The 20,588-nt window shown below is 62.5% G+C and overlaps 3 protein-coding genes across 4 annotated transcripts; 2 read left to right on the top strand and 1 right to left on the bottom strand.

Annotated features, from left to right (window-relative positions):
* Window positions 1–1,887: 1,887 nt before the first annotated feature.
* On the bottom strand, window positions 1,888–3,989 carry ANKRD65 (ankyrin repeat domain 65). Its single transcript, XM_045803424.2, is given in 8 exon segments — window positions 1,888–1,966; window positions 1,969–2,079; window positions 2,082–2,343; window positions 2,800–3,331; window positions 3,462–3,738; window positions 3,741–3,780; window positions 3,783–3,830; window positions 3,832–3,989. Coding segments are annotated over 8 exon segments (1,416 nt in total). The 5' UTR covers window positions 3,931–3,989; the 3' UTR covers window positions 1,888–1,919.
* On the top strand, window positions 3,975–8,962 carry TMEM278 (transmembrane protein 278). Its single transcript, XM_045803422.2, has 2 exons — window positions 3,975–6,631; window positions 7,609–8,962. The coding sequence occupies exons 1-2, from the start codon at window positions 6,356–6,358 to the stop codon at window positions 7,867–7,869; spliced, it is 537 nt and encodes a 178-aa protein (XP_045659378.2). The 5' UTR covers window positions 3,975–6,355; the 3' UTR covers window positions 7,870–8,962.
* Window positions 8,963–14,910: 5,948 nt separating this feature from the next.
* On the top strand, window positions 14,911–20,276 carry VWA1 (von Willebrand factor A domain containing 1). 2 transcript variants are annotated; one of them, XM_045803425.2, is made up of 4 exons: window positions 14,911–15,065; window positions 16,177–16,734; window positions 18,412–18,690; window positions 18,808–20,276. In XM_045803425.2, exons 1-4 carry the CDS (start codon window positions 14,993–14,995, stop codon window positions 19,149–19,151), a joined length of 1,254 nt encoding a protein of 417 aa, XP_045659381.1. In that variant the 5' UTR covers window positions 14,911–14,992; the 3' UTR covers window positions 19,152–20,276. The 2 variants fall into 2 exon arrangements, with proteins under 2 accessions (XP_045659381.1, XP_087714402.1); XM_087858276.1 differs by having other exon boundaries at window positions 18,412–20,276.
* The last annotated feature ends 312 nt before the right edge of the window (window positions 20,277–20,588 follow it).

Below are 20,588 nucleotides of genomic sequence, written 5' to 3'. Positions count from 1 at the left end.
GGGTCAGCAGTTGATGAGGAGTGGTAGGGCCTGAGAGCACCCCCTGCACACACCAGACCTCCCAACTACATTTTAGTGAGGCTTTCTGTTATTAATTTTCATAGGAGGAACATGGAGATCATGTTGTAGAAAGCATGTGCACTGGGAGAGGTCAGTGGGGCCTCTGAACCATACAGTATCCGCATTTGGTTTTCACTTTTATGAAAAGAGGGTCATGGGGGGCATTTTGAGTGGGAGAGTAGCATCATCCAACTTAGTAAATAAGCTTCTAGCTGCTGTTTTGGGAATAGCCTGCGGGGAGACAAGGGCTCGAGCGGGGAGACCAGTTAGGCTGGAAGCTGGCTTGGCTGTAGCAACGTTACAGTCCACGTGAAGCTGACGGTGGCTTGGACCACAGTAGACCCAGGGGAGGTGAGAGGCAGTTGGGTGCTGGGTATGCTCTGAAGGTAGAGCCCACAGGCCGGGCGGGCCAGCTGGGTGTAGGGCCATCCTACACCTTTGAGGACCATTCTCACTGAGGATCCCAGAGAAGTCACTCCAGCCCTCACCTTTCTGCCCTTCTCATCCCCTGTGTGTCTGCTCTCCCCACGGAATAAAAGGTCTGTCACCCACCCCCCAACTCAGGCCCAGGTCTCACTAGGAGTCACTGTTATCCCCCCTCTCCCTGGCCTCCCACGTCCAACCCATCAGCAAGTAAAGGACTCAGTCCACAGAACCAGCCCGATTCTGCCTGCTTATCCACCCACCGCTGCTAAGCTCCCGCCAGCCACCTCACTGGCTTCCCTGCACCTCTCTTCCCAGGTGCAATCTGCTGTGTTTTTTGGCAGGGTCCTGAGCAGATCAGACCATGTCACATTCACACAAACCCCCTCAAGGCTTCCTGTTACCTTGGATGGAAATCCAAGCGTTTCCATGGCCTGTGGGCAGAGGTGCTAATTTGGCACAACTCGCAGTTTTCAAAAATGAAATCTGTCCCATAAAGCCATTCTCTCAGGAAAACTATAGTTTTAAGTGGAATAATGGTGATGATTTTCTATGAGGATCCAGAGGTGGGTCATCAGAGACAACTGTCCCTCTGTTTCAGTTGTGCCACACGAGTTTTAATTTATGGAGGTGGCTGAGTGATGACAGGGAGAGGCTGACACCACTGGAAGAACATTTCTTATTACCTGCCTTTCCTGAGAGGAGAGGACATGCCAGGCCCTACAGAGCCACAGAGAGGGGTGCCAGTATCCTCTGGAGGCAGAAGCAGGAAGGAGCGGCAAGCTCGAGCCAGAGCCTTTATTGGGGTTCCCACAGGAAAGACAAGGCAGAGCAAGGGAAACAGTTTAGGATTGGCTTGTCTGAGAATCCCAGTGGTCCTTGCTGCATAGGGCCCGTCCCTAGTTGTCTGGTACCTGACCCTAGGTAATTTAGGACTGGGGGAAGATCAACTGGGTGTGTGAGAGGTAAGACAGCAGTTATGAGAGCGGGCCCTGGGTCACAGGGGAGATGTAAACAACTGTGGCCATTGGTTTGGCCCTGTGACAAATGGATGCTGACAGACAAATACTGTTTACAGGAAGAGCATCCCCATGTACCGCGACAGCAGCCGAGGGTGACAGCCCCATGGCGGACCCAGGGGAGACTGTCAGGTTTTAGTCAGATCTATTGCCACGACTCAGTCTCTCTGCGAAATAGTGTGGGGAAGGCTGGAGCTGCCCGGGCAGTGTGCCCCCAGGGGGCAGTGGGGCAGTCCCAGGTCCATTACTGGAGCTGAAGCCGCTGTCCCCTTCTCTTCTGGGAACCTCTCAGCTGTTCTCCCCTCAGGCAGGCAGGCAGCCTCTGTCCAGAGGAGAGGAGCCTGGCGCACTCTGAAGGCTGTGGGAGCCCGAAGACTTCCGTCTGGCTCATGGCCTCTGGGCTGTGTGCCCCTCCCACTACTGCTCTCTGCAAAGGGTGGGCAGTACCTGCGGCAGGCCCCCTCGGACACCAGGTCCTGGACCGCTTCACCCCATTGTGTCCTCAGGGTGGGGCTAGCCCCTCGGCACAGCAAAAGCTCTGCGGTGGGGCCGTGGCCGTGATCCATGGCAAGGTGAAGGGGGTCTTGTGGAGCCATCCAGCAGCATTGACCTGCGCTCCCCTGTCTAGGAGGTGGCTGGCGACCTCTGTGTGGCCTCCCCGAGCAGCGTGGTGTAGGGGTGTGAGGCCCAAAGAGTCTCGAGCATCCACCTCCGCCCCCCAGGCTGCTAGCAGCTGGATCGCGGGCAGGTGCCCACCAGCAGCAGCCCTGTGGAGTGCAGAGCGACTGTGCCTGTCCTTGAGGCTGGGGTCTGCCCCATGGTCAAGCAGCACCTCCATGTCCTAGAAGAGGTGGGAAGGAGAGGGCAGAGGCTGGCCCTGACCCACACCTCATCTGGCCTCCCCACCTAACAGCCTCTTTCTCAATGCTGCTTCCCCATTTGGTAAAAATGAGCCCGCACCCCTGCCACCCTGGAGGGACTCCGCTCCCAGACAACCACCTGTCCCAAATACCCTCAGATAAAATCCGAGACTGAGCAGCCCACGGCCTCCCTTCCCAATGCCCGGGGTCCTGATGGACTCAAGGACATTCCTGGCGCTCGCTGTAGGTTTGTTGCTGCCAGTCACCAGCATGAAGTCCGAATGCTAACCTCACCGGCCCTCCAAGAGAGGTTACAAACGGGAGACACCGGCGAAGCAGCCTTCGAGCCCCCGGCAGCCGGCCCCTCCCAGCCACCCTCCCACCCTCCAGGCTCTTCCGCCTGTCTGCGCCCTCCCGGCAGTCCGGGCGAGAAGTACCTGCCTGCGGCCCAGACTCGCCGTCACGCCGAGCGCGGTGCTCCCCACGCTGTCCCGGGCGTCCACCCGCGCCCCGCGCGCTAGGAGGAGGCGTAGCGCCGCCGTACGCCCGGCCGCGGCCGCCACCATCAGGGCGCCGTCCAGGCCCACGCCGTCCGCCGCCAGCAGCTCCAGCACCGGCAGCCGGCCGCCCGCAGCCGCCCAGTGTGCCGCGGTCCAGCCGCGCGCATCCGCTGCCGCGGGGCCTGGTCCCGGCGCGCCCAACAGCCGCCCGGCCAGCAGTGTGCGGCCCAGCGCCGCGGCCCAGTGCAGCGGCGTGAGGCCGGCCCCCGAGCGCGCCGCCGCTGGGGCCCCGCGCCGCAGAAGGAGCTCGACCACTCGCGAGTGCCCGTGCCAGGCGGCCTCGTGCAGTGGTGTGCGCCCGGCTCTGTCGGCAGCTCCCACCGCGGCCCCGCGCTGCAGCAAGAGACGCACCAGGGGCACGTGCCCGCGCAGCACGGCCAGGTGGAGCGGGGTCCTGCCGGTGTGGTCCCTGTGGACAGTGAGGGTGGCATGGATGAGGGCAGGGGCGCCGGTAGAAGGGCCCTTGCTGCCCTGCCCAGAGAAGGGACCCCTGCCAACTCTGACCTGGTGAAGATTCTTGGTCCAGCCCTGGGGCTCACCTCTCCTCCACACTGGCCCCTTGACGCAGTAGCCTTGTCGCCAGGCCCAGGTGACCCCTCCACACAGCTTGCAGCAGGCGCCCCCAGGCTTGCCGGGCACTGGGCCCCTCTGTCCTGGCTCCCAGGGCCTCCTCTGAGCCCAGCTCCACCCACCGAAGTTCCTGCTCAGCCCCCGCCTCTGTCCCGTTCTGTTCCCCTGGCTGGGAGCTCCCGGAGTCCATCTGGGAAGAACAGGAATCCCTCATGGATGCTGGAGGCCCCTGGCCATCCCCAGCCCTGTGTCCCCTGGCCAATATGAACCGCCCCACCACCACCACCATCTCCCCAGGGGACCAGGCTACCACTCAGCCTTCTGAAGGGTTTAGCTCCCAGTTACCCCTAGAGGGAGTTCACCCTGGGGTTCTGTCCTCCAGTGGGGGGTCCTCTCCATATGGTTCCCGGGCAAGCCGCAGCCTGGTAGCCCTCTCATGAAAGTCCTTCTGAAGGTGTGGAGGTGGGGCTGTCACTTCCAGAGGGCTAGAAGACCAGAACTGCTGCTGTGGGGTGGGGAGAGCAGTGCTGCCTCCTGGGCCAGGCTGAGGGCCACTTCTCTGCACTGTTTACCCAGCAACTTAAGGGGACACCCTGCGGGCTGGCAGCAGCCCCTACCCCAGCACCTTTCCTCCCCTGCCAAGTGCCAGGGCTCCTGGCTTGGCCTCCCTCCTGGGAGACAAAGACCAGGCAGGCAGAAACAGGCCCATAGCCTTTGCTGTGCCATGACTTGCCCAGGGAGGCACCCACGCGCCTTCCCTTGGGTCCCTCCCTCGGGTCCTGCCCCTCACCCACTTCTGTCCCTGCTGGCTAAGACCACCTCTGGGGCTGGAGCTTGGCCTTTCTCCTGCTTCCAGGCTGGAGAGGTGAACAGGGTAAGTGGGACCCCTCCCCCCATACAGATGCCACGCCAGGAGGGAAGAGTTACCATTGATGCCAGGCAACCGGGATGACGCTGTGGGTAGTAGGAAGCCCCGTGGGTGTAGGTTGAGGAACTCTGCAGAGGCTGTGAAAGGGGCAGAGCCCTGCCTGGACGCTAGAAGGAGGGAGTCAAAGAGAGGACTTTTAGGAGAGCCAAGTCCAGAGGGTGGGAAGAGGTGCTTCAGGAGGGGACCTCAGTAAGGCCTCCAGGATTGGTCACCTTGATTCTGGGGCCCTGACCCCAAGGGAACTTTACCATCCCCAGTCCCTGAGTAAGGCCACCTGTCCAGAGCCCAGACAGGAGAGGAAGGTATAGCTGGCTCCTGCAGCCTCCCCCTGTCCAGCTGCCTCTTGTGACTGTCCACTGGGAGGCAACGTGGGTGGTCATAGCTTTCCCACCACCCTCAGCCCTCCCCATCCATGCAAACACACTCCTAGGGATGAAGTGTCCTGAAGGCCCTGGCTGGTCCTCCACCTTCTGCCACAGCCTGGAGCCCTGCAGCTCATTCAGCTATGGACTCCTGCAGGCCTGTCAGGGTACCCACACAGAGCTGTCCCCTACAGGGCAGAGGCCCACATTGGCCTCCTTTACCATGGAGTCCACAGAGCCTAGAGCTGTCCTGGCACACTGCGGGAGCTCAGCCAGTCTTTACTGCAGGACCGAATGAATGCGAGAGGGACCTGAGCAGAGGCTGGAGCTTAGGAGACTAGACAGGTACTCTCTCCACCTGAACTCTGCATCTGAACATTATCATTTGCAACATTTTTACCCTAAATTCATTATCTGAATAAAAAAACAGCTACTATAAGATCTGGATATGTGTGTGCCCGTGAAAACAGTTAAGTCGCGTGTGTGTTTCGGGCAACGGGACTTGGCATGTGCCACGTGGAGCCTCAGCTCACGTCCTCACAGGGGCCTGTCTTCGGCTTGCATTCCTTAAACCCACTGTGCACGATCGTTGCCATCTGCCATTCATGTGTCTGAAGGGAATTACGCTCTGGAAAATGTTAGAAGAAAAGTTGGACATGATAAAGCCAATGGCGGGAGAAGGTGTGAAAGGGAGACGTTCATATCTGATGCCTTACGCGTAGCTTGTTCATTGAGCTGACAGGCAACCCACTCCAAGTGTCAGCTAGTTATGTAAGTGGTGTTTAACATGCCAAGTGCTATACCAGAAAAAGCTAACGTCTGTTAGGAGTTAAGAGCATTTCAGTAATATCTGGGGAAACTAGTTGGGGTTTACAGAAGAGCAGGGAATGCTTTCTCCCCAGTTGAAGTAACAGTGCATGTTCTCACTGTTTTCAGGATGGATGAGACTCCAACACAAAGGATGCTTGTAATCATAGCTGCTGTTATTGAGCACCTACTGTGTGCTGAGTCCTGCGCTAAGCACTTCACATGCATGGCCCACATGCCCTCTCCACAGCCCTACAGTCTAGGCACCCAGTGTTTTCCATTTTACTGAGGCTGAGAGAGGCCGGGTTTGGGAATGAGAGCACCAGTAGGGACTAAGGCTGGGAAGTGCGGTGAGTGGCCACCTCAAATCAGCAACAACTGATGGGGCCCTTGTTGGAGTCAAGACCTATGAAATGAAGTCGTTGTGTAGGGGAGCTGGAAGCGGGGAGAGGGCGGGACCGGGAGGGAGGAGGGCCCCAGTGCCGGGACAGCTGTGCAAGCCCTGACCAGAACACACAAGAGACCGACCAGGGCCGGAGCTGCAGTCGCCTGGTAGAGAGAGGCCCAGCCTGGCAGCAGGGGAAACTGAGGCAGTGGTGTGGCCCTGGAGATTGATGGTCAGAGCTGGACCTACCTGGGCCAGGGTGCTGTCCTCCCTCGGGGTCTACAATGATTGCTGGGGTCTGGGTGGGAGTCTGACCTGGGGACCTAGGTCCTGCCGTCTGCCTACCTCTGGGAACTTACTAGGCCTGTTGCCCGCGAGAGCATGAGTGAACAGGAGAAGGAGACGGAGGAGGATGAGGGAGGGGGCACTTCCGACACGGCACCCATGCTGCCAGGAAGATTCCCTGACTGCCAGGCCTCAGCCCTGACGACCCCAGGGTGGATAGGCCTGGCTGTCCAAGGCCTTGGGACCCTGTTGCTGCCTGGCCAGGCCCTGGCGGGACTCCTGCTGCACCTGCTGCTGCCTGCAACCGTGTTCCTGCTGGTGCTGCTGCCAGCAGCTGCCATCGTGTACCTGGGATTCCTGTGCCACTCAAGGGTGAGCTAAGCCCTCCAGGGGCAGGGTGGGGGCTGGCTGGGGCCCTAGGGAGTGGGGGGTCCTGCAGAAGTGCAGGGCCCTGGGGCTGTAGGTGAATCTCGCCCTTTCAGCATGGCCCCCTTGTCCCCAGAGACATATGTGCCCCTCCCTGGAAGGCCCCTTCGTCTGCCAAGCACCCCCCCCCCCCGCAGCCACAGCAGAAGAAGAGCTTTTGTTTGTCACTGGAGCGGAGAGCTCCCTCCCCTTGCGAGGCCCCCTAGCCCGGTACCAAGGGCCACCAGGGCCTGGACAGCTGGGCATGGCGGGAAGGGGAGGGGGGTTTCCAGGAAGAGAAGGTGAAGCTATTGCCAAAGTTCTCCAGTGCACCACGCCTACCCGTCCCCACAGCTACTCGGAGACACCCCCTCCCCCTGCGCCGGGCTGGATTGCCCCGTGTGGAATGGGCTGTGGCTTGGTCTCAGGAGAGGGCCCGTAGGGAGACGTGCCCTGGGTCCTCCTTCCGTAGGCTTGAGGCGGGGGCGGGGGACTGAAGCCGGGCCCGAAGAAGAGAAGGCGGCGCCATCTGGGGAGGGGCGCGGGCGGGAGCCCGAGGTCAGATGCCAACCTAGGGAAGAGCCCCGGGGGAGCAGAGACCGGAGGAAAGCCGGGACGGGACAATCGGGAAACAAGTTTCTGAGCCTCCCCTCAAGGGACTCCCACTCGGGCCAGTTGCCGCTTGGGCCCCGGATCTCCCATTCTCGACTCAAAAATGCCTGGCCACGGCCAGCCGCAGCCACCCCGAGGCGCCAGACCTCCGACCCGCGCCTGGGCCCCAGCCCTCAGGTTCGCACTGACCACGCGCCGCGCCCGGTCCACTAGTCCCTCCCCGGGTCATCTCTCAGGCCCCGCCCCCGGCCACTGCGGGGCCACCTGCTCCCAGGCCGCGCCCGCCGCGCCCCGCCGCGCCCCGCCCCGCGCGACCGCTCGCCTCCCCGCAGGTTCACCCGGCGCCCCGCCCCGCGTGCCGCGCGCTGCTCTCGGACCGAGGCTCCGCGGCGCTCATCGTCCTCGGGTTCCTCTCGCTGCCTCCGCTGCTCGTGCTGGCCTCGGCCGCCCGCACCCGCCTGGCCCGGCGCCTCCGCACGCTGCTACCGCCCCCAACTTGGACCCCGGGACCCCGCCGCCACCCGGGGCGCAGCGACCGCGGGCGAGTGGGACGCCGCCCCGACGGGGAGGAGCAGCTCTGCGCCTGGGTGTGAGCCCCGGAGGCCTCGCCAAAGGACAAGACTTCCAGATCCGGGAGGGCCCCCGAGCTCCTCCCGCGCCGCACGGGAGAGCCTCAGGCCTGCGAGCTCGGGCCCGGCGTCCCAGTTCCGTCCTCGCCGATCGCGGGCCGACCTCGGGGCTTCGTACGCGGTGCTCCGAGTGGCCGCGAGGTGGCGCCAGACTCCCCCGAACCGCGGTCCCCGCCTCCCCAAGGTCTCCCCCCCCCCCCCCCCCGCCGCAGTCCTCTCCGAGGCGGGGGCGCTGGGGAGCCCCCAGGGAGGAGGGAGGTGCGTCTCGGAGAAGGGGCGCCTGGCCAGGCCCAGGGAAAGGGGGGCCTCTTGGCTTCTGTGCCGCACGGGGGGGCAGCCCTGCGGGCCCCATGCGTGGTCAGTCCGCGGGCCCCCGGAGGGTTCCAGAAGTGGCGAGACTTGCCCGGGAAGCACCTGGTTGCAGGTCAGCAGTGGCCAGCAGCCCCAGGCCTTGCAGGGCTCAGCCGGGGGGGGGGGGGGGGGCGAGCATCGAGACAGGTTCTCTGGGTAAGTTGAAGCTCTGTCTTCCCCGTGTTTGGCTTGGAGCGTGTTTCCAGTGGTGGACACGCTCTCATTCACCCGTTTGGTATATACTGTGTGTCCCGTCCCTGCAGACCCCTACCCTTCATCAGTTCTGGAGAATTCTCAGCCGTTGCCGTGTCTCCAAGTTGGCCTCTCCTGTGGGAGCATCTCTTCCCCTTTCCTCCCAGCCTCCGCTCGCCTCTCTGTTGTGTTTCCGGCTTCCCCGCTCTCTGGCCGCATTCTGGGCAATGTCTTCATCTTCTTCCAGTTTCGCTAATTCTTTGGTTCTGTCTAATCTGCCAATTAACGCATTCATTTAATTTTAAGTTATTTTATTATCATATCTAGAAGTTATACTTGTTTCTTACTCAGATCTCCTTTTTGATGGTCTCTTCACGCATGTGCCATTTTTGGATTCCAGTTTTGCTTCAGTTTCTTGAGCATTTCACATTTGGTTATTTTATATTCTGTACCTAACAATTCCAATTTCTTACTCTTTGGGGGGTCCAAATCAGATACTTGTTGTCTCTGCTGATTCTAATAGTATATTGTTTCTTTGAATGGGCGCTCCTTCTCCACTGTCAGCCCGTACCTGTGGAGACCCTGAGGACACGTCCCGCCAGGAAGGAGTCCCTCTGCAAAGCATGCGTTACCTGGGCCCTGCTCGGGTGCCAGGTCCTTTCCTAATCGCGGGTGCGCCTCTCCATCCCTGTGTCGAGGGGCCTCGCTGCTGTCCCACCTGTTTCCTTTCATCTTCCTGGGTTTCTGCTCATTACCCTTCTGTTTGTTTATTTATTTATTCTTAGTGTTTTTAATTTGGGGGGAGCCTTGAAGATATTTACTTCCTTGTAAGCCCAGCAGTGTATTAAAATTGTGTTTCTTGGGGCACCCGGGTGGCTCAGTCCATTAGACATCTGCCTTTGGTTCAGGTCATGATCCCAGGATCCTGAGATCGAGCCCCACATCGGGCTCCCTGCTCAGCGGGGAGTGTGCTTCTCCCTCTGCCTCTGCTGCTCCCCCTGCTTGTGCTCTCTCGCTCTCTGTCAAATAAATAAAATCTAAAAAATAAAAATAAAAGGGTGTTTCTTGGGGCGCCCAACTGGCTCAAGTTGGAAGAGCATGTGACTCTTGATCACGGGGTTGTGAGTTCAAGCCCCACGTTAGGTGTGCAGATTATTTTTTCAAAAATTTTTTATAAAGGAATTTGCTTTTATTTAGCTCTTTAAAAGACTGTATTTATTTGAGAGAGAGGGAGTGTGGGAGAAAGAGCACAAGCGGGACGGAGAAGCAGGCTCCCCCTGAGCAGGGAGCCCGACATGGGCCCATCCCAGGACTTGAGCCAAAGGCAGACACTTAACCGACTGACCCACCCAGGCGCCCCCAGATTACTTAAAAAAAAAAAAATGTGTTTCTTGTAATTTGTCCAGAATCTAGGGGTAGCCAAAAGGCCTCTTAAAGGATCGGGCACACCATGTTGCCAGCAGGGCTCTGTGTGTGACCCCAGGGTCAGACTCAGATGCGCCCAAAGATCGGGGCACAGGGTTCAGGCTCATTCCGTGGCCTTGAGCAGAGCCCGGTGTGCGGCTGGCTGAGATCCCACAGGAGTTCTTGGGGTTTTCCAGTTGTCTGCGCCCAGTCAGACAGGAGCCTGGCCAGCTGCCCAGGGTCCAAGGATAGCTTCCCCTGGTCTGAAGCCGCCTTCCTTCCCCTCCTGCCCAAGGTTGGGCAGGCTCTGGCCCGGCTCCGAAGATGAGGACTCTCCTGAGGATGTGCCTGGCCCCAGAGTCATCAAAACAACAGCTGGGCCTGGTGGGGGGGGGGGGGCTTGGTGGGGAGCTCAGCTGCCTGAGCCTCAAGGGTTCCGAAGGTGTGTCCCAACTTCCCGGGCCTGCCCCGGAGCCCTGCATGGCCTCTAGCTGACCCCAGGGACGACCTGCCTCCGCCCCAGCTCTGCCCCACCCACTCGCAAAAGGAGCACCTGTGGGGGGCCGTAAGGGGTTAACGGAAGGGGCCTAGTGGTCTGCTTGTAGAGGGCCAGTCGGGAAAGCCAAGGGCAGAAGCACTGAGTTACTGCTGGGGCAGGCAGAAATCTCTACTTCGGGCAACAAATGCTCTTTGCCCAGGTGCCCAGGGCCCTGCCCTGTAAGTGTGCCAGGTCATGGGGGTTCTCCACAGTGTGTGTGTGTGTGTGTGTGTACATGTGCATGCATCCCTCTGTCTGCTTTCCCTAACACCCCAGGCAGAGACATTGTCCCAACCCCAGAGATGGGAAGATTACGCTCTCTAAAGTTCCTTGACCTGCCTGAGGTCATTTATTCATTCACAAAGTATTTCCTGGGACGGGAGCTCAGGTGTCTGCAGGCACACCCTCAGACCTTGGTGGCAGCTCGTAGGGGTCCAGGAGAGCTGGCCAGGTCATTCACCCGAGCCACACACCTGGTATCAGCCCTGCCCCCATCCAGGCATGTGGGCTAGGCCAGGGGTGCTGGACTGCAGCTGGGCTGGGTGGGTGAGCTGGCTAGCAGTAGGCAGTGCCTAGTGCTGGCTCTGAGGGCTAAGTGCCTCCCCCTGCCCCTGGGCCCTACCCTGACCTCTGGGGAGCCCCCACCAAGGTGCTGACACTGGTCTGTCCCTCCCTGGTCTCTGCTTACCAGTCCAAACTGGTCTGGGCCCTGCCTGGGGCTGGGGCCGGGTGTAGTGATCATCTGCGGAAGGTTCCGGCAGAGGGAACCAGAGCGGGGCTCCCACCTCAGGAGGGGCACACTATTCAGGCCTCCACACAAGCCAGAAACTCGGGAGTCTGAATGCCAGCCTTTCTTTCTTCCCCACCCCCCGTCCACTAGGATCTACCTAAGACAGTAGCTCCCTGGGAGCCCCTTAGATGCCTGGCATCAGCCCCCTGGCATCTACCTGTCCCTGCACACACCATGGGCTCTTGACTCCCCCATGAAAGCCCCACAACCCGCCCCACCCTTTCTGCCCCCCCAGGCCTCCTTACTGCCCTGACACACACAGGCCAGCTTCCACCCTAGGGTCTTGGCACCTCCTGTAGCTCGTGCCCACCTGGTCTGACATGGCCTCACCCTTGTCAGGGAAAATCAGTTGACACGCATCTTGGCAAGCACACCACTGCTTGCCCCCCATCCAGCCTGGCAGCCCTCGGAGGACAGGGTGTCTGCATGTCCCCAGAGCAGAATCTGTCAAGTGGCTGGCCCCAGCACAGACCTGATGGGATGAACACAGACAGGGTGGTACCCACCCCACGCCCAAGCTGCCCACCTTGCTGTTGCCAGGGGGGACCTGAGTAGGATTCTGCTCTGGGATGGCAGAGGGGCAGGCCTGGGCTCCTGGGGAGTGAGACGACAGGACCTCCAGACCCTCAGGCCTGGTCTCTCAGGTGCTGCCATGTCCCTGACCACAAACAGGCAGGTGGGGTCTAGAAGGATATGTGGGTGCAGCAGCTGGGCAGGTGGCAGAAGGGGCCTCTGGGCCCTGCTGCTCTGGCCGCCCCTCCCCCTGCCCCCCTTACTGTTGTGAGGTGGGTTCTGGGGGCCTCCGGCTTGCCCAACACCCCACCTCAGGACCACAGCAACCCCTGTTCCTGTTTCTGTGCCCCCCCCCACCCCCGGGCACGTGCATGGTGCATATGTGAGGTATAAACAGAAAAATCAGTGGCACAGGGCACCCCACTGGGTGAGGGTGGGGACCCAGAATGCCCTCAGGCTGGGGTCAGAGGGCCCGGGAGCTGCCCTTTTCCCTAGGGTCAACATGACCACAGTGAGCTAGGGACAAAAGGCCCTTCTTCTCTGCAGAGGCCTGGACTGTGCGGAGGAGGGAGTGTTCCCGTGGACCCTGTGGGGGCAGGGGCAGAGCCTTCAGAGAGCAGTGTCCCTGGGTTTCACAGAACCCCCTCCACCTGCCTGTGGAGCAGAGGGCGGGGTGGGCCAGCGCCAGGAAGTGATGCTCTGGAGCTCTCAGACTGGGCCAAGGCAGGGGCTGGGCCTGGGGGAGGGAGAGGGCGTGTGGGCAGGGCCTGCTGTGTCCTGGCTGCCTCTGGCCTTCTCAACCCCCTGGCCTCCCAGCCTGTCTTTCTTCTGAGAGGAGGTTTCCGGACAATTATATTTGTGCTTCCTCTGGCGTCTGCCTCAAGCCCAGCCCTGACCCCGACTGTTACACTCCTGGCTGACCCCCACGCTCCCTGGGGGCCCTCCATCTGCCCATGTCTCCCGTTGGGAAGTATAGGACGCTGGAATGAGACTTGCCACGGATGCTGGCAGCAGGAGGGCCTCAGGGCAGAGCAGGGGGCCAGGGGAGTAGAGCTGACCAGTTAGGGGGGTGGGGGGAGCCTCTCCTGGGAGTCAGGTGAGAACTCAGCTCCGCGCGAGCAGCAGGAATGACTGGGCAGAGCTGAGGAAGAACTCCACCAGGGCTGGTGGCCGAGCTCAGCCAAGTCTGGGCAGAGGCCCTGGCAGCCCAATCCTAAGACTGGGCCTCTCATCCTTTCTCCCTCTGATGGAGAGGCTGGAGGGAGGAGGGCGGCTGCTTCCTCGAGGGCCTGAGTCATAGCCAAGAAGACCCACTCAGTTTTTCCAGAAGGGACGGAAACTTCCCTGTCAGCCCAGCAGCACAGGCCGAAGTGTGACTGAGGCCGGCCTGCTGCACAGGAGCTGGGGGACAAGCAGGGGAGCTGCTCCCTTGCCACAGGGCCCAGCTCCTTGCCCCTGGCAGTGGGTGCCCAGTGAGAGGGAGGATGAACCAAGAAGTGTTTGGTTTACCTACACACCTCAACCCCAATGCCCCCTGGGTCAGCTCGAGGCTGGAGCCCCAGCCTCCAGCTGCTGCTGCCTGGCCATGGCCTCTACTCACTGTCCCCAGCAGCAGCCGCAGTCCTGGTCAGCCTTGTGTGCTTCGGGGCTGGGGGCCAAGCAAGGCCCCCTGGGAGGCACACCCTGGGCTTCAGGGGCCCAAGCCCATTGCCCACCCCCCACCTCCCACAACGGGGCCCAGGCGGAAGCACCAGGCAGCTTCTGGTCCCAGCAGAGGCCTGAGGTCTGTGGAGCTGAGCCAGCACCACCACTGCCAAGACTCCCTTCGAGGGGGTGGGGGCAGCGGGGACACAGTTCTCGCTTGTTCCTGCCCCAGCTCCTCCAGCTTGGCCGAGCCACTTCCTTTTTTAGGCAAAGTTGGAGCTCCAGCCTGTCTCACAGAGTGTCTCACCTGCCATAAAGGGAGGAAGGAAAACCATTGAGTCCCATCCGTCCTGGCTGCTAAGCACCCTCCTGGGGAGGGGGAAAGGGAGGAGACATCCTGGCAGAGACGCCCCTGCCACCTCGCACTGGGGGACCTGTGCCCTCCCAGCTCAACAGAGTAGTGGCTTGGAGAAGGCAGTGGTCTTCTTAGCAGTGAGAGACCTTGGGGCGCCGGGGTGGCTCAGTCGGTGAAGCGTCTGCCTTCGGCTCAGGTCATGATCCCAGGGTCCTGGGATGAGCCCCACATCAGGCTTCCTGCTCAGCGGGGAGTCAGCTTCTCCCTCTCCCTTTGCTGCTCCCCCTGCTTGTGTTCCCTCTCTCGCTCTTGCTCTCTCTCTCTGTCAAATAAATAAATAAAATCTTAAAAAAAAAAAAAAGAAAAGAAAAGAAAAAGAAAAAGTAGTGAGAGGCCTCATCTGACTGCTGCCAAAGGGGAGGGAATCGGCCCCAAGGCCTGAGTGGCCCCAGGATGTACCCCGCAGTCAGCCACCTCTGGTGCTAATGGGTCCCTCCAGAGGGCTGGGGGCCTGCCCTTGGTCCTGGAGTTGGATCTTGGGTCAAGCCCTGGGCCCCTCATTGGGCAGGGTGTATGGGGACAACAGTAGTTCCGGCATGGTCACAACGGACAGGGCCTGAACCAGCCATTCCCAGCCCCTATGCGTCTTCCTCCAAGAAGCCAGGTAGGGTGGGGGGGGGGGTTGTGTCCCTCAAAAAGCTCCCCTCAGACCTCTGCCCCCTCCCAATGCACGTTTTCTTTCTAAGTGTCCAGGCCCCAACACCTGCCCCTCTCTGGGCCCTGTGCTACAGGTGATTCCGGGGCCTGGGCCTTGCCAGGGTGGCCTTGTTCTCAGTGTCACCCCCACCCCGTCACACCACTGGGTTTCCCTTGGGCCTGATATCAGGGACTCATAGCACTGGGGGGTCACGGGCGGTGGGCCAGGGGGTGGTCCAGCATGATGGCTCCCGCTCGGCTCCTGGCCTGGGGCCTGGGCAGGGGGCAGTGCGGACCGAAGCCTCCCAACCAGGAGAGCAAGCTTCAGTGTCTGTGCACGTGCACGCCCACGCGTGTGTGCGCGGTCGCATCTCCGTGAGTGCTGCGTGTCGCTACCCGCCTGGGTCTTTCCGCGCGCACGCCTCCCGCCTCCCGGAGCCTGTGCGCCTCAGCACGCGGGGTGAGTGTGCACCGGGGGCGGGGCCTCGGGGACGGGGCCTCCCGGGGGCGGGGTCGGGTCCGGCCTGCGCGGCGGCGCGCCCTGCAGTCCCCGAGCGAGCGAGCTGCGAGCGGAGGCCGAGCGCGCCCCTTCCCGCCGCGCGCGATGCTGCCCTGGACGGCGCTCAGCCTGGCCCTGAGCCTGCGGCTGGCGCTGGCGCGGAGCGGCGCCGAACGTGGTGAGTGCGGCAGGCGGCGGGCTGGGCTCCAGCTCGGGCGGCGCCCCTACCCCCCGCTGCCTGAGCGGGGCAGTCTCCCTCCCTCCCGCCACCGCGGGGTAGAGGCGGCCGCAGGGCACCCCACCCACCTGCGGTGGGCGGGCCCAGGTGCCCCAGGCTGCTAGGCGGGCGCCAGATGTTGGCGGGGGTCTGGAAAGGGAGGGAGAGATGTCTGTCGGGGAGGAGGTGCCTGCCTCAGTTTCCTTCTCCTTGGGATGACGCTTAGTAGAGGGTCGGGATGGTAAGAGGGCTAGAGTCGCCCCACCGGATTGGGGGAAACAGGCCGCAAGGCACTGATCAGAACCGAGACACCCCAGCTCCGGTCTGCCCTCGGCCCAGTGGTGGAAGGGGTCCTTTTGCCCCCTGGGGTACCGGGAGCAAGGGGAAGGCCTTGGCGGGTCTGGTGGGCCCTCAGGCTGCTGCGGCAGGTAACCTGCTTCCTGGGTCCAGATGGAGCAGAGGATAGGTCCAAAGGAGGGGTGACATCATCTGTGAGCGGGGTCACGATTCCAGCCTGGCCATATGGGCTGTAGGAGGGGCTGTGGTCATGCTCTTGTCCCCCTCATCTGTCCACCTCAGCCCCCAGTCTCCCCAGCTACTTTCTGCCCCCCGCCCCCCAACTAGTTGCTTTACCTGGAGGCTGGGCTGTGGGCCTGAAGCCAAGCCCCTGGGACCCAGGCCTGTCCACCCACACTCCTGGGGGCTGGGCCAGGACCCTTGGCTCTAGCCTGCACAGAGTCGGCTGAGCAAAGGGAGGGTCAGGGGCTTGGAGGGGTTGGCTCTCCTTTACAGATGAGACTTGAGCCCAGAGAGCACCCCAGGTACATGACCAGGGTGCAGAGCTAGAACCCACTGAGACTGTGGGCCACTTGTTGGCTCAGGACCCCTCTCCCCCTTCCCCCAGGGGTGCCACCTTCAGGACTTTTGGGGGTGAGGCTGAGCAGGCTTTCAGGGCCTACTTGGGTAAGGGCAAGCTTCAGCTTAGGGAAAGCTCAGACCCTGGGGGTTCTGCCTTGGGTGTGGGGCTGTCTGGGGGCCACCACCTGGGGCTGAACCCTCCCCTCTCCCCCAGGCCCCCCAGCATCGGCCCCCCAGGGGGACCTGCTGTTTCTGTTGGACAGCTCGGCCAGCGTGTCTCATTATGAGTTCTCCCGAGTTCGGGAGTTTGTGGGGCAGCTGGTGGGCCTGCTGCCCCTGGGCCCTGGGGCTCTACGTACCAGCCTGGTGCATGTGGGCAGCCGCCCGTACACCGAGTTCCCCTTCGGCCAGCACAGCTCAGGTGAGGCTGTCCAGGATGCCATACGTGCCGCAGCCCAGCGCATGGGCGACACCAACACTGGCCTGGCGCTGGCTTACGCCAAGGAGCAGCTGTTTGCAGAGGTGGCGGGGGCCCGGCCAGGGGTGCCCAAGGTGCTGGTGTGGGTGACGGACGGCGGCTCCAGCGACCCCGTGGGGCCCCCCATGCAGGAACTGAAGGACCTGGGTGTCACTGTCTTCATCGTCAGTACTGGCCGCGGCAACCTCCTGGAGCTGTCAGATGCTGCCTCGGCCCCCCCTGAGAAGCACCTACACTTTGTGGATATGGATGACCTGCACATCATTGCCCAGGAGCTGAGGGGGTCCATTCTTGGTAGGTGGGAAGAGGCAGGACCTGGGGGGACCCCAGCAGGGTCCCGGAAGAGGTGGGGGGAGGGGAACTCCAGTGCCTGGAGCAGGGGCCAGGGCTCTGGGGACAATGGCACTTCGTGGGGGTTCAGCAGGGAGGCAACACACATGGCTTCTCAGAGCATCCCTCCAGGGCGCACTCCAGCCGTGTGCCCTGGAGGCCCCACTGCCTGGGCTGTGGCCGGACAGAAGGTCGAGCCTGAGTAAACACCTCCAGGTGGGGTTCTCCGCTGACAGGCCCACCCCAGAGTGGAGGGCCTGGAGTAGGCCAGGAGACCAAGGGGCTGCATCTGGTGGGATGTGGTTAAATGGAGAGGAAGCAGGAGGGTCCCGGCCTGAGGACTCTGCAGATGGGCAGCACAGGCTCCTGTCTGTGTGTCAGGTGCCGCCACACCTGGGGATGAGAGCCAGGTTGGGATGGGCTAGGACTGCCTCCTACAGAGCTCAGGCCCTACCACCCCAGGGGCAGGGACAGTCCCAGAGGAGCGTGAGTGCGTTTGCACCAATGGTGGGTTTAGGGATTGCTAGAGAGGAGGCTGGACCAGGGAGGGGCCACTGCAGGGGCTAGCAGCTCCCCACCAACTTTCTTATAGACCACCCCCCACGCTCCCCCACCCCCAGCCAAACCTCACAGTGGGAGGGGCTGGAGATGAAGGGCCTGATTATGGTTCTGCCAGCTCTATCCACTGAAAAATGCCCCTAACCCCAGGCTTCTTCCTGAGTCTCTGCCTGTGGGTTAGTCATCCACCAAAACCCGGAAGGGGCTGGACTGCGGATTGCAGAAGAGTAGGGGGTCCTTCCAAAGGTTTCCCCCAGGGACACCTGGACCTGGGTGGCCCCTGAGTCAACCACTGTGGCTGGGCCTGGAGGGGACAGCAGGAGGAAAGGCAAGCAGCTGGACAGGAAGAACCCAAGGCCGCTGGGCAGTGAGGCAGTAGGGTGGGGGCTCCTGGGATCTGAATATGGGGGCTGGGCAGGAGAATGAGTGCCAGGCTGACAGCTGGAGCACCCAGCATTAAATGAGGAAGCGTCAGGATCCCAACGGGCATAACCCTGCGCAGACATTTATCAACCTTACCAACTTGCATGGTCGCTCAGATGGCCATGTGGTGTCGCAGGCTCAGGAGTATGCACATTTGGGGGTCCCACTCTGCAGCCCTCCTCCTAGAAACCTGAGGCAGGCAGTACTCTGACCCCACATCCAGCTACTCCTGGAGTTGTCTTCACTTCTCGGGGTGTCCCCCCACCCGTGGCCTCCCATCTTCTGGCTGCACCAGTGGTGCCCCTTCACCTTGACCGTGGAGCCGAGCTGACCCTACACTCTGTGCTGGCCACTCGAGCTAGGGAGCGCGGCTGGTCTCTGTTCTCAGACACTACCTTTGAGGGGCCACCGGAGTGGTGGGAAGTGGCCATTACAGCGCCTCACCTGTCTGGGTTTGCAGCTGAGGCAGGCGAGGAAGTCCCAAGTGGGCGACTGCCCTCTTTTCCTCACCCCAGCCCTCACCGGTTCGGGTTTTGTTAGCACTGCTGGGGTGGCGGGGCCTGGGCTGTTCCCCACATCTCCCGGTCCGGTCTTCCCTGAGTCAGCAGTCAGGGCCCCAGGCTGGGCAAGAGGAGACCTGACCCCCCGCACCACCCGCAGACGCGATGCGGCCACAGCAGCTCCGTGCTTCTGAGGTCACGTCCAGCGGCTTCCGCCTGGCCTGGCCGCCCCTGCTGACCGCAGACTCTGGCTACTACATGTTGGAGCTGGCACCCAGCGCTGAGCCGGGGACCGTGCGTCGCCAACAGCTGCCGGGGAACGCCACGGGCTGGGCCTGGGTCAACCTCAACCCCGACACCGACTACGAGGTGACGCTGGTGCCCGAGTCCAACGTGCACCTCGTGAGGCCGCAGTACCTGCGGGTGCACACGCTGCCGGGTGAGCCGGGCGCGGGGGGGCGGGGCGGGCGCCGTTGGGGGCCGCGGGGGCGGGGCGGGGCCGGGCGGAGGCCCCGCCCCGCCCCGCTCACGCGCGCGTTCCCCCCTCCCCCCACAGAGGAGGCCGGGCCGCAGCGCATCGTCATCTCGCATGCCCGGCCGCGGAGCCTGCGCGTGAGCTGGGCCCCGGCGCTGGGCCCGGCCGCGGTGCGCGGCTACCACGTGCAGTACGGGCCGCTGCTGGGCGGGGGCGGCGCGGCGCAGCGCGTGGAGGTGCCCGCGGGCCGCAACAGCACCACGCTGCAGGGCCTGGCGCCCAGCACCGCCTACCTGGTGACCGTGACGGCAGCCTTCCGCTCGGGCCGCGAGAGCTCGCTGTCCGCCAAGGCCTGCACGTCCGACGGCGAGCGCAGCCGCGTCCCGCGGCCCCAGCCGCCGGGGGCCGGGGGCCCGGAGCCGTGAGCTGGCCGCCCCGCCCACCGAGGGCCCCCTTCTCCCCAACCTGGCGGGGGAGGCGCCCACCGCCGAAACCTGGGCCTGGACCCGCGGCGACTCCGTCTGAAACCCCCCACCCACCCAGAACTCTCCTGCGGCGGCAAAGGGCTCCCTGCTCGGGCGTCTGCCGTCTAGGACGCAGGGATCGCCTGACTCCCCGGCCTGATCCTCTGCTGCCGCTGCGGCAGCCGCTCTTGCCATCATGACCCCCTGCCCTGCCCGGGCTCAGAGCTGGGCACGCGGTGCTGTCCTTTAGGCAGGAATTAGCAGGAAGATGGACAGGGAGTCTGTGGGCGGGCTGAGAACATCAGATACAGGACTGGCCTTGAGCCCAGGACGGGAGGCAACTGAGCGGAGCGGCTGGACCTCTCACTTGTGTGAAGGACCAGTCCCTCTGGTGGCAAGGGCTAGCATCGGTTTGAGAGGGCTTGGTCCAGTGGCCGCTCTGAGTCCCTGCGGCCACTCAGGTCCTAGATGTTGGTAGAAAGTGGATGGGGGAAGGGCAGGAGCTGGTTCTGGCTGGGTTCCAAACGCTTCCCGGAGGGGACAGGATCTGGAAAAGGGTAGGGAGTTGTGGTGGCAGGTTGATGATGTGGTCAGCAGCTGGGTGAGCAGAAAGGCGGTCTTTACCAGGGCATTCAGTTGGCCTGAGGGCTAGCGCCTGCTGGGGACAGCAGCCCTGCCTTCCTGCCCAGGACCCCACTGGGTCCAGCTACAGCCACAGAGATGCAGACGGCACCTTTCTAGAGGAACAGGACTCTGGAGCAGGAGGGCTCCTGGCCCCTGCAAGCCCCAAGGCTAGCACTCACAGGCAGCCTCCCCAGCTTCTGGGTGGAAGCTTCCGTGCCTGGGCAGGGACAAACAAAGTTCCCCTGGGTGGGTTCACCCCAGCGATTCTCTACAGCATCTTCTGACCCCACCTCCCGTCACTGCTACTCTACTGGGGCCACCAGACAAGTCCTAAGGGCACTACCTGCTGTCCCTCAGCTCCACCAAGGCATGTACTTCTGTCTGGACCAACTCCGTGCTCACTCTGCCTCTTCCCCACTAACGTCCCAGACTTTAAAATACAGTAAATTAGATGTAAACCGAGTTCTGCAGTCTCCTTAGAGTGCTTTACTCCGTCCGAACCCCAGCCCTGGGAAAGCTCCCAGGCGGAAGGCCAAGGTTTTGTGGCTGGTGCTGGGGAAAAGGAGGGGAGCTGAGCCCCTCCTGGTGCTGAGGCTCAGAACACCCTGGCATCTGCACCTCCTCGGAGGGCCGTGGCCGCTTCTGTGGGTGGGACTCCGCGGTTTGGAGCAGAGTTGCGAGGCAGAGACAGGGACCTGGCTGTGCCCGGCTGTCCCCGCCACAGCCGTCGGATCAGGGACGGGGCTGTGGCTCCCTCTGCTGGCAAGACCACTC

This window comes from Ursus americanus, chromosome 33 (genome assembly GCF_024610735.1).
Source record: "Ursus americanus isolate L20-20 chromosome 33, mUrsAme1.1.p, whole genome shotgun sequence".
NCBI classification, from domain to species: Eukaryota; Metazoa; Chordata; class Mammalia; order Carnivora; family Ursidae; genus Ursus; species Ursus americanus.
Note: the sequence above shows the minus strand (reverse complement) of the source record. Positions and strands in the feature narration are given on the sequence as shown.

What these genes read in the sequence shown, in the direction of transcription:
- TMEM278 (XM_045803422.2), top strand. Translation starts at nt 6,356, where the DNA reads ATGAGTGAACAGGAGAAGGAGACGGAGGAGGATGAGGGAGGGGGCACT. An exon ending in GATTCCTGTGCCACTCAAGG is followed by an intron (nt 6,632 to 7,608) that starts GTGAGCTAAGCC and finishes GCCTCCCCGCAG; the next exon opens with GTTCACCCGGCGCCCCGCCC.
- VWA1 (XM_087858276.1), top strand. Translation starts at nt 14,993, where the DNA reads ATGCTGCCCTGGACGGCGCTCAGCCTGGCCCTGAGCCTGCGGCTGGCG. An exon ending in GCGGAGCGGCGCCGAACGTG is followed by an intron (nt 15,066 to 16,176) that starts GTGAGTGCGGCA and finishes CCTCTCCCCCAG; the next exon opens with GCCCCCCAGCATCGGCCCCC. An exon ending in GCTGAGGGGGTCCATTCTTG is followed by an intron (nt 16,735 to 18,411) that starts GTAGGTGGGAAG and finishes CACCACCCGCAG; the next exon opens with ACGCGATGCGGCCACAGCAG.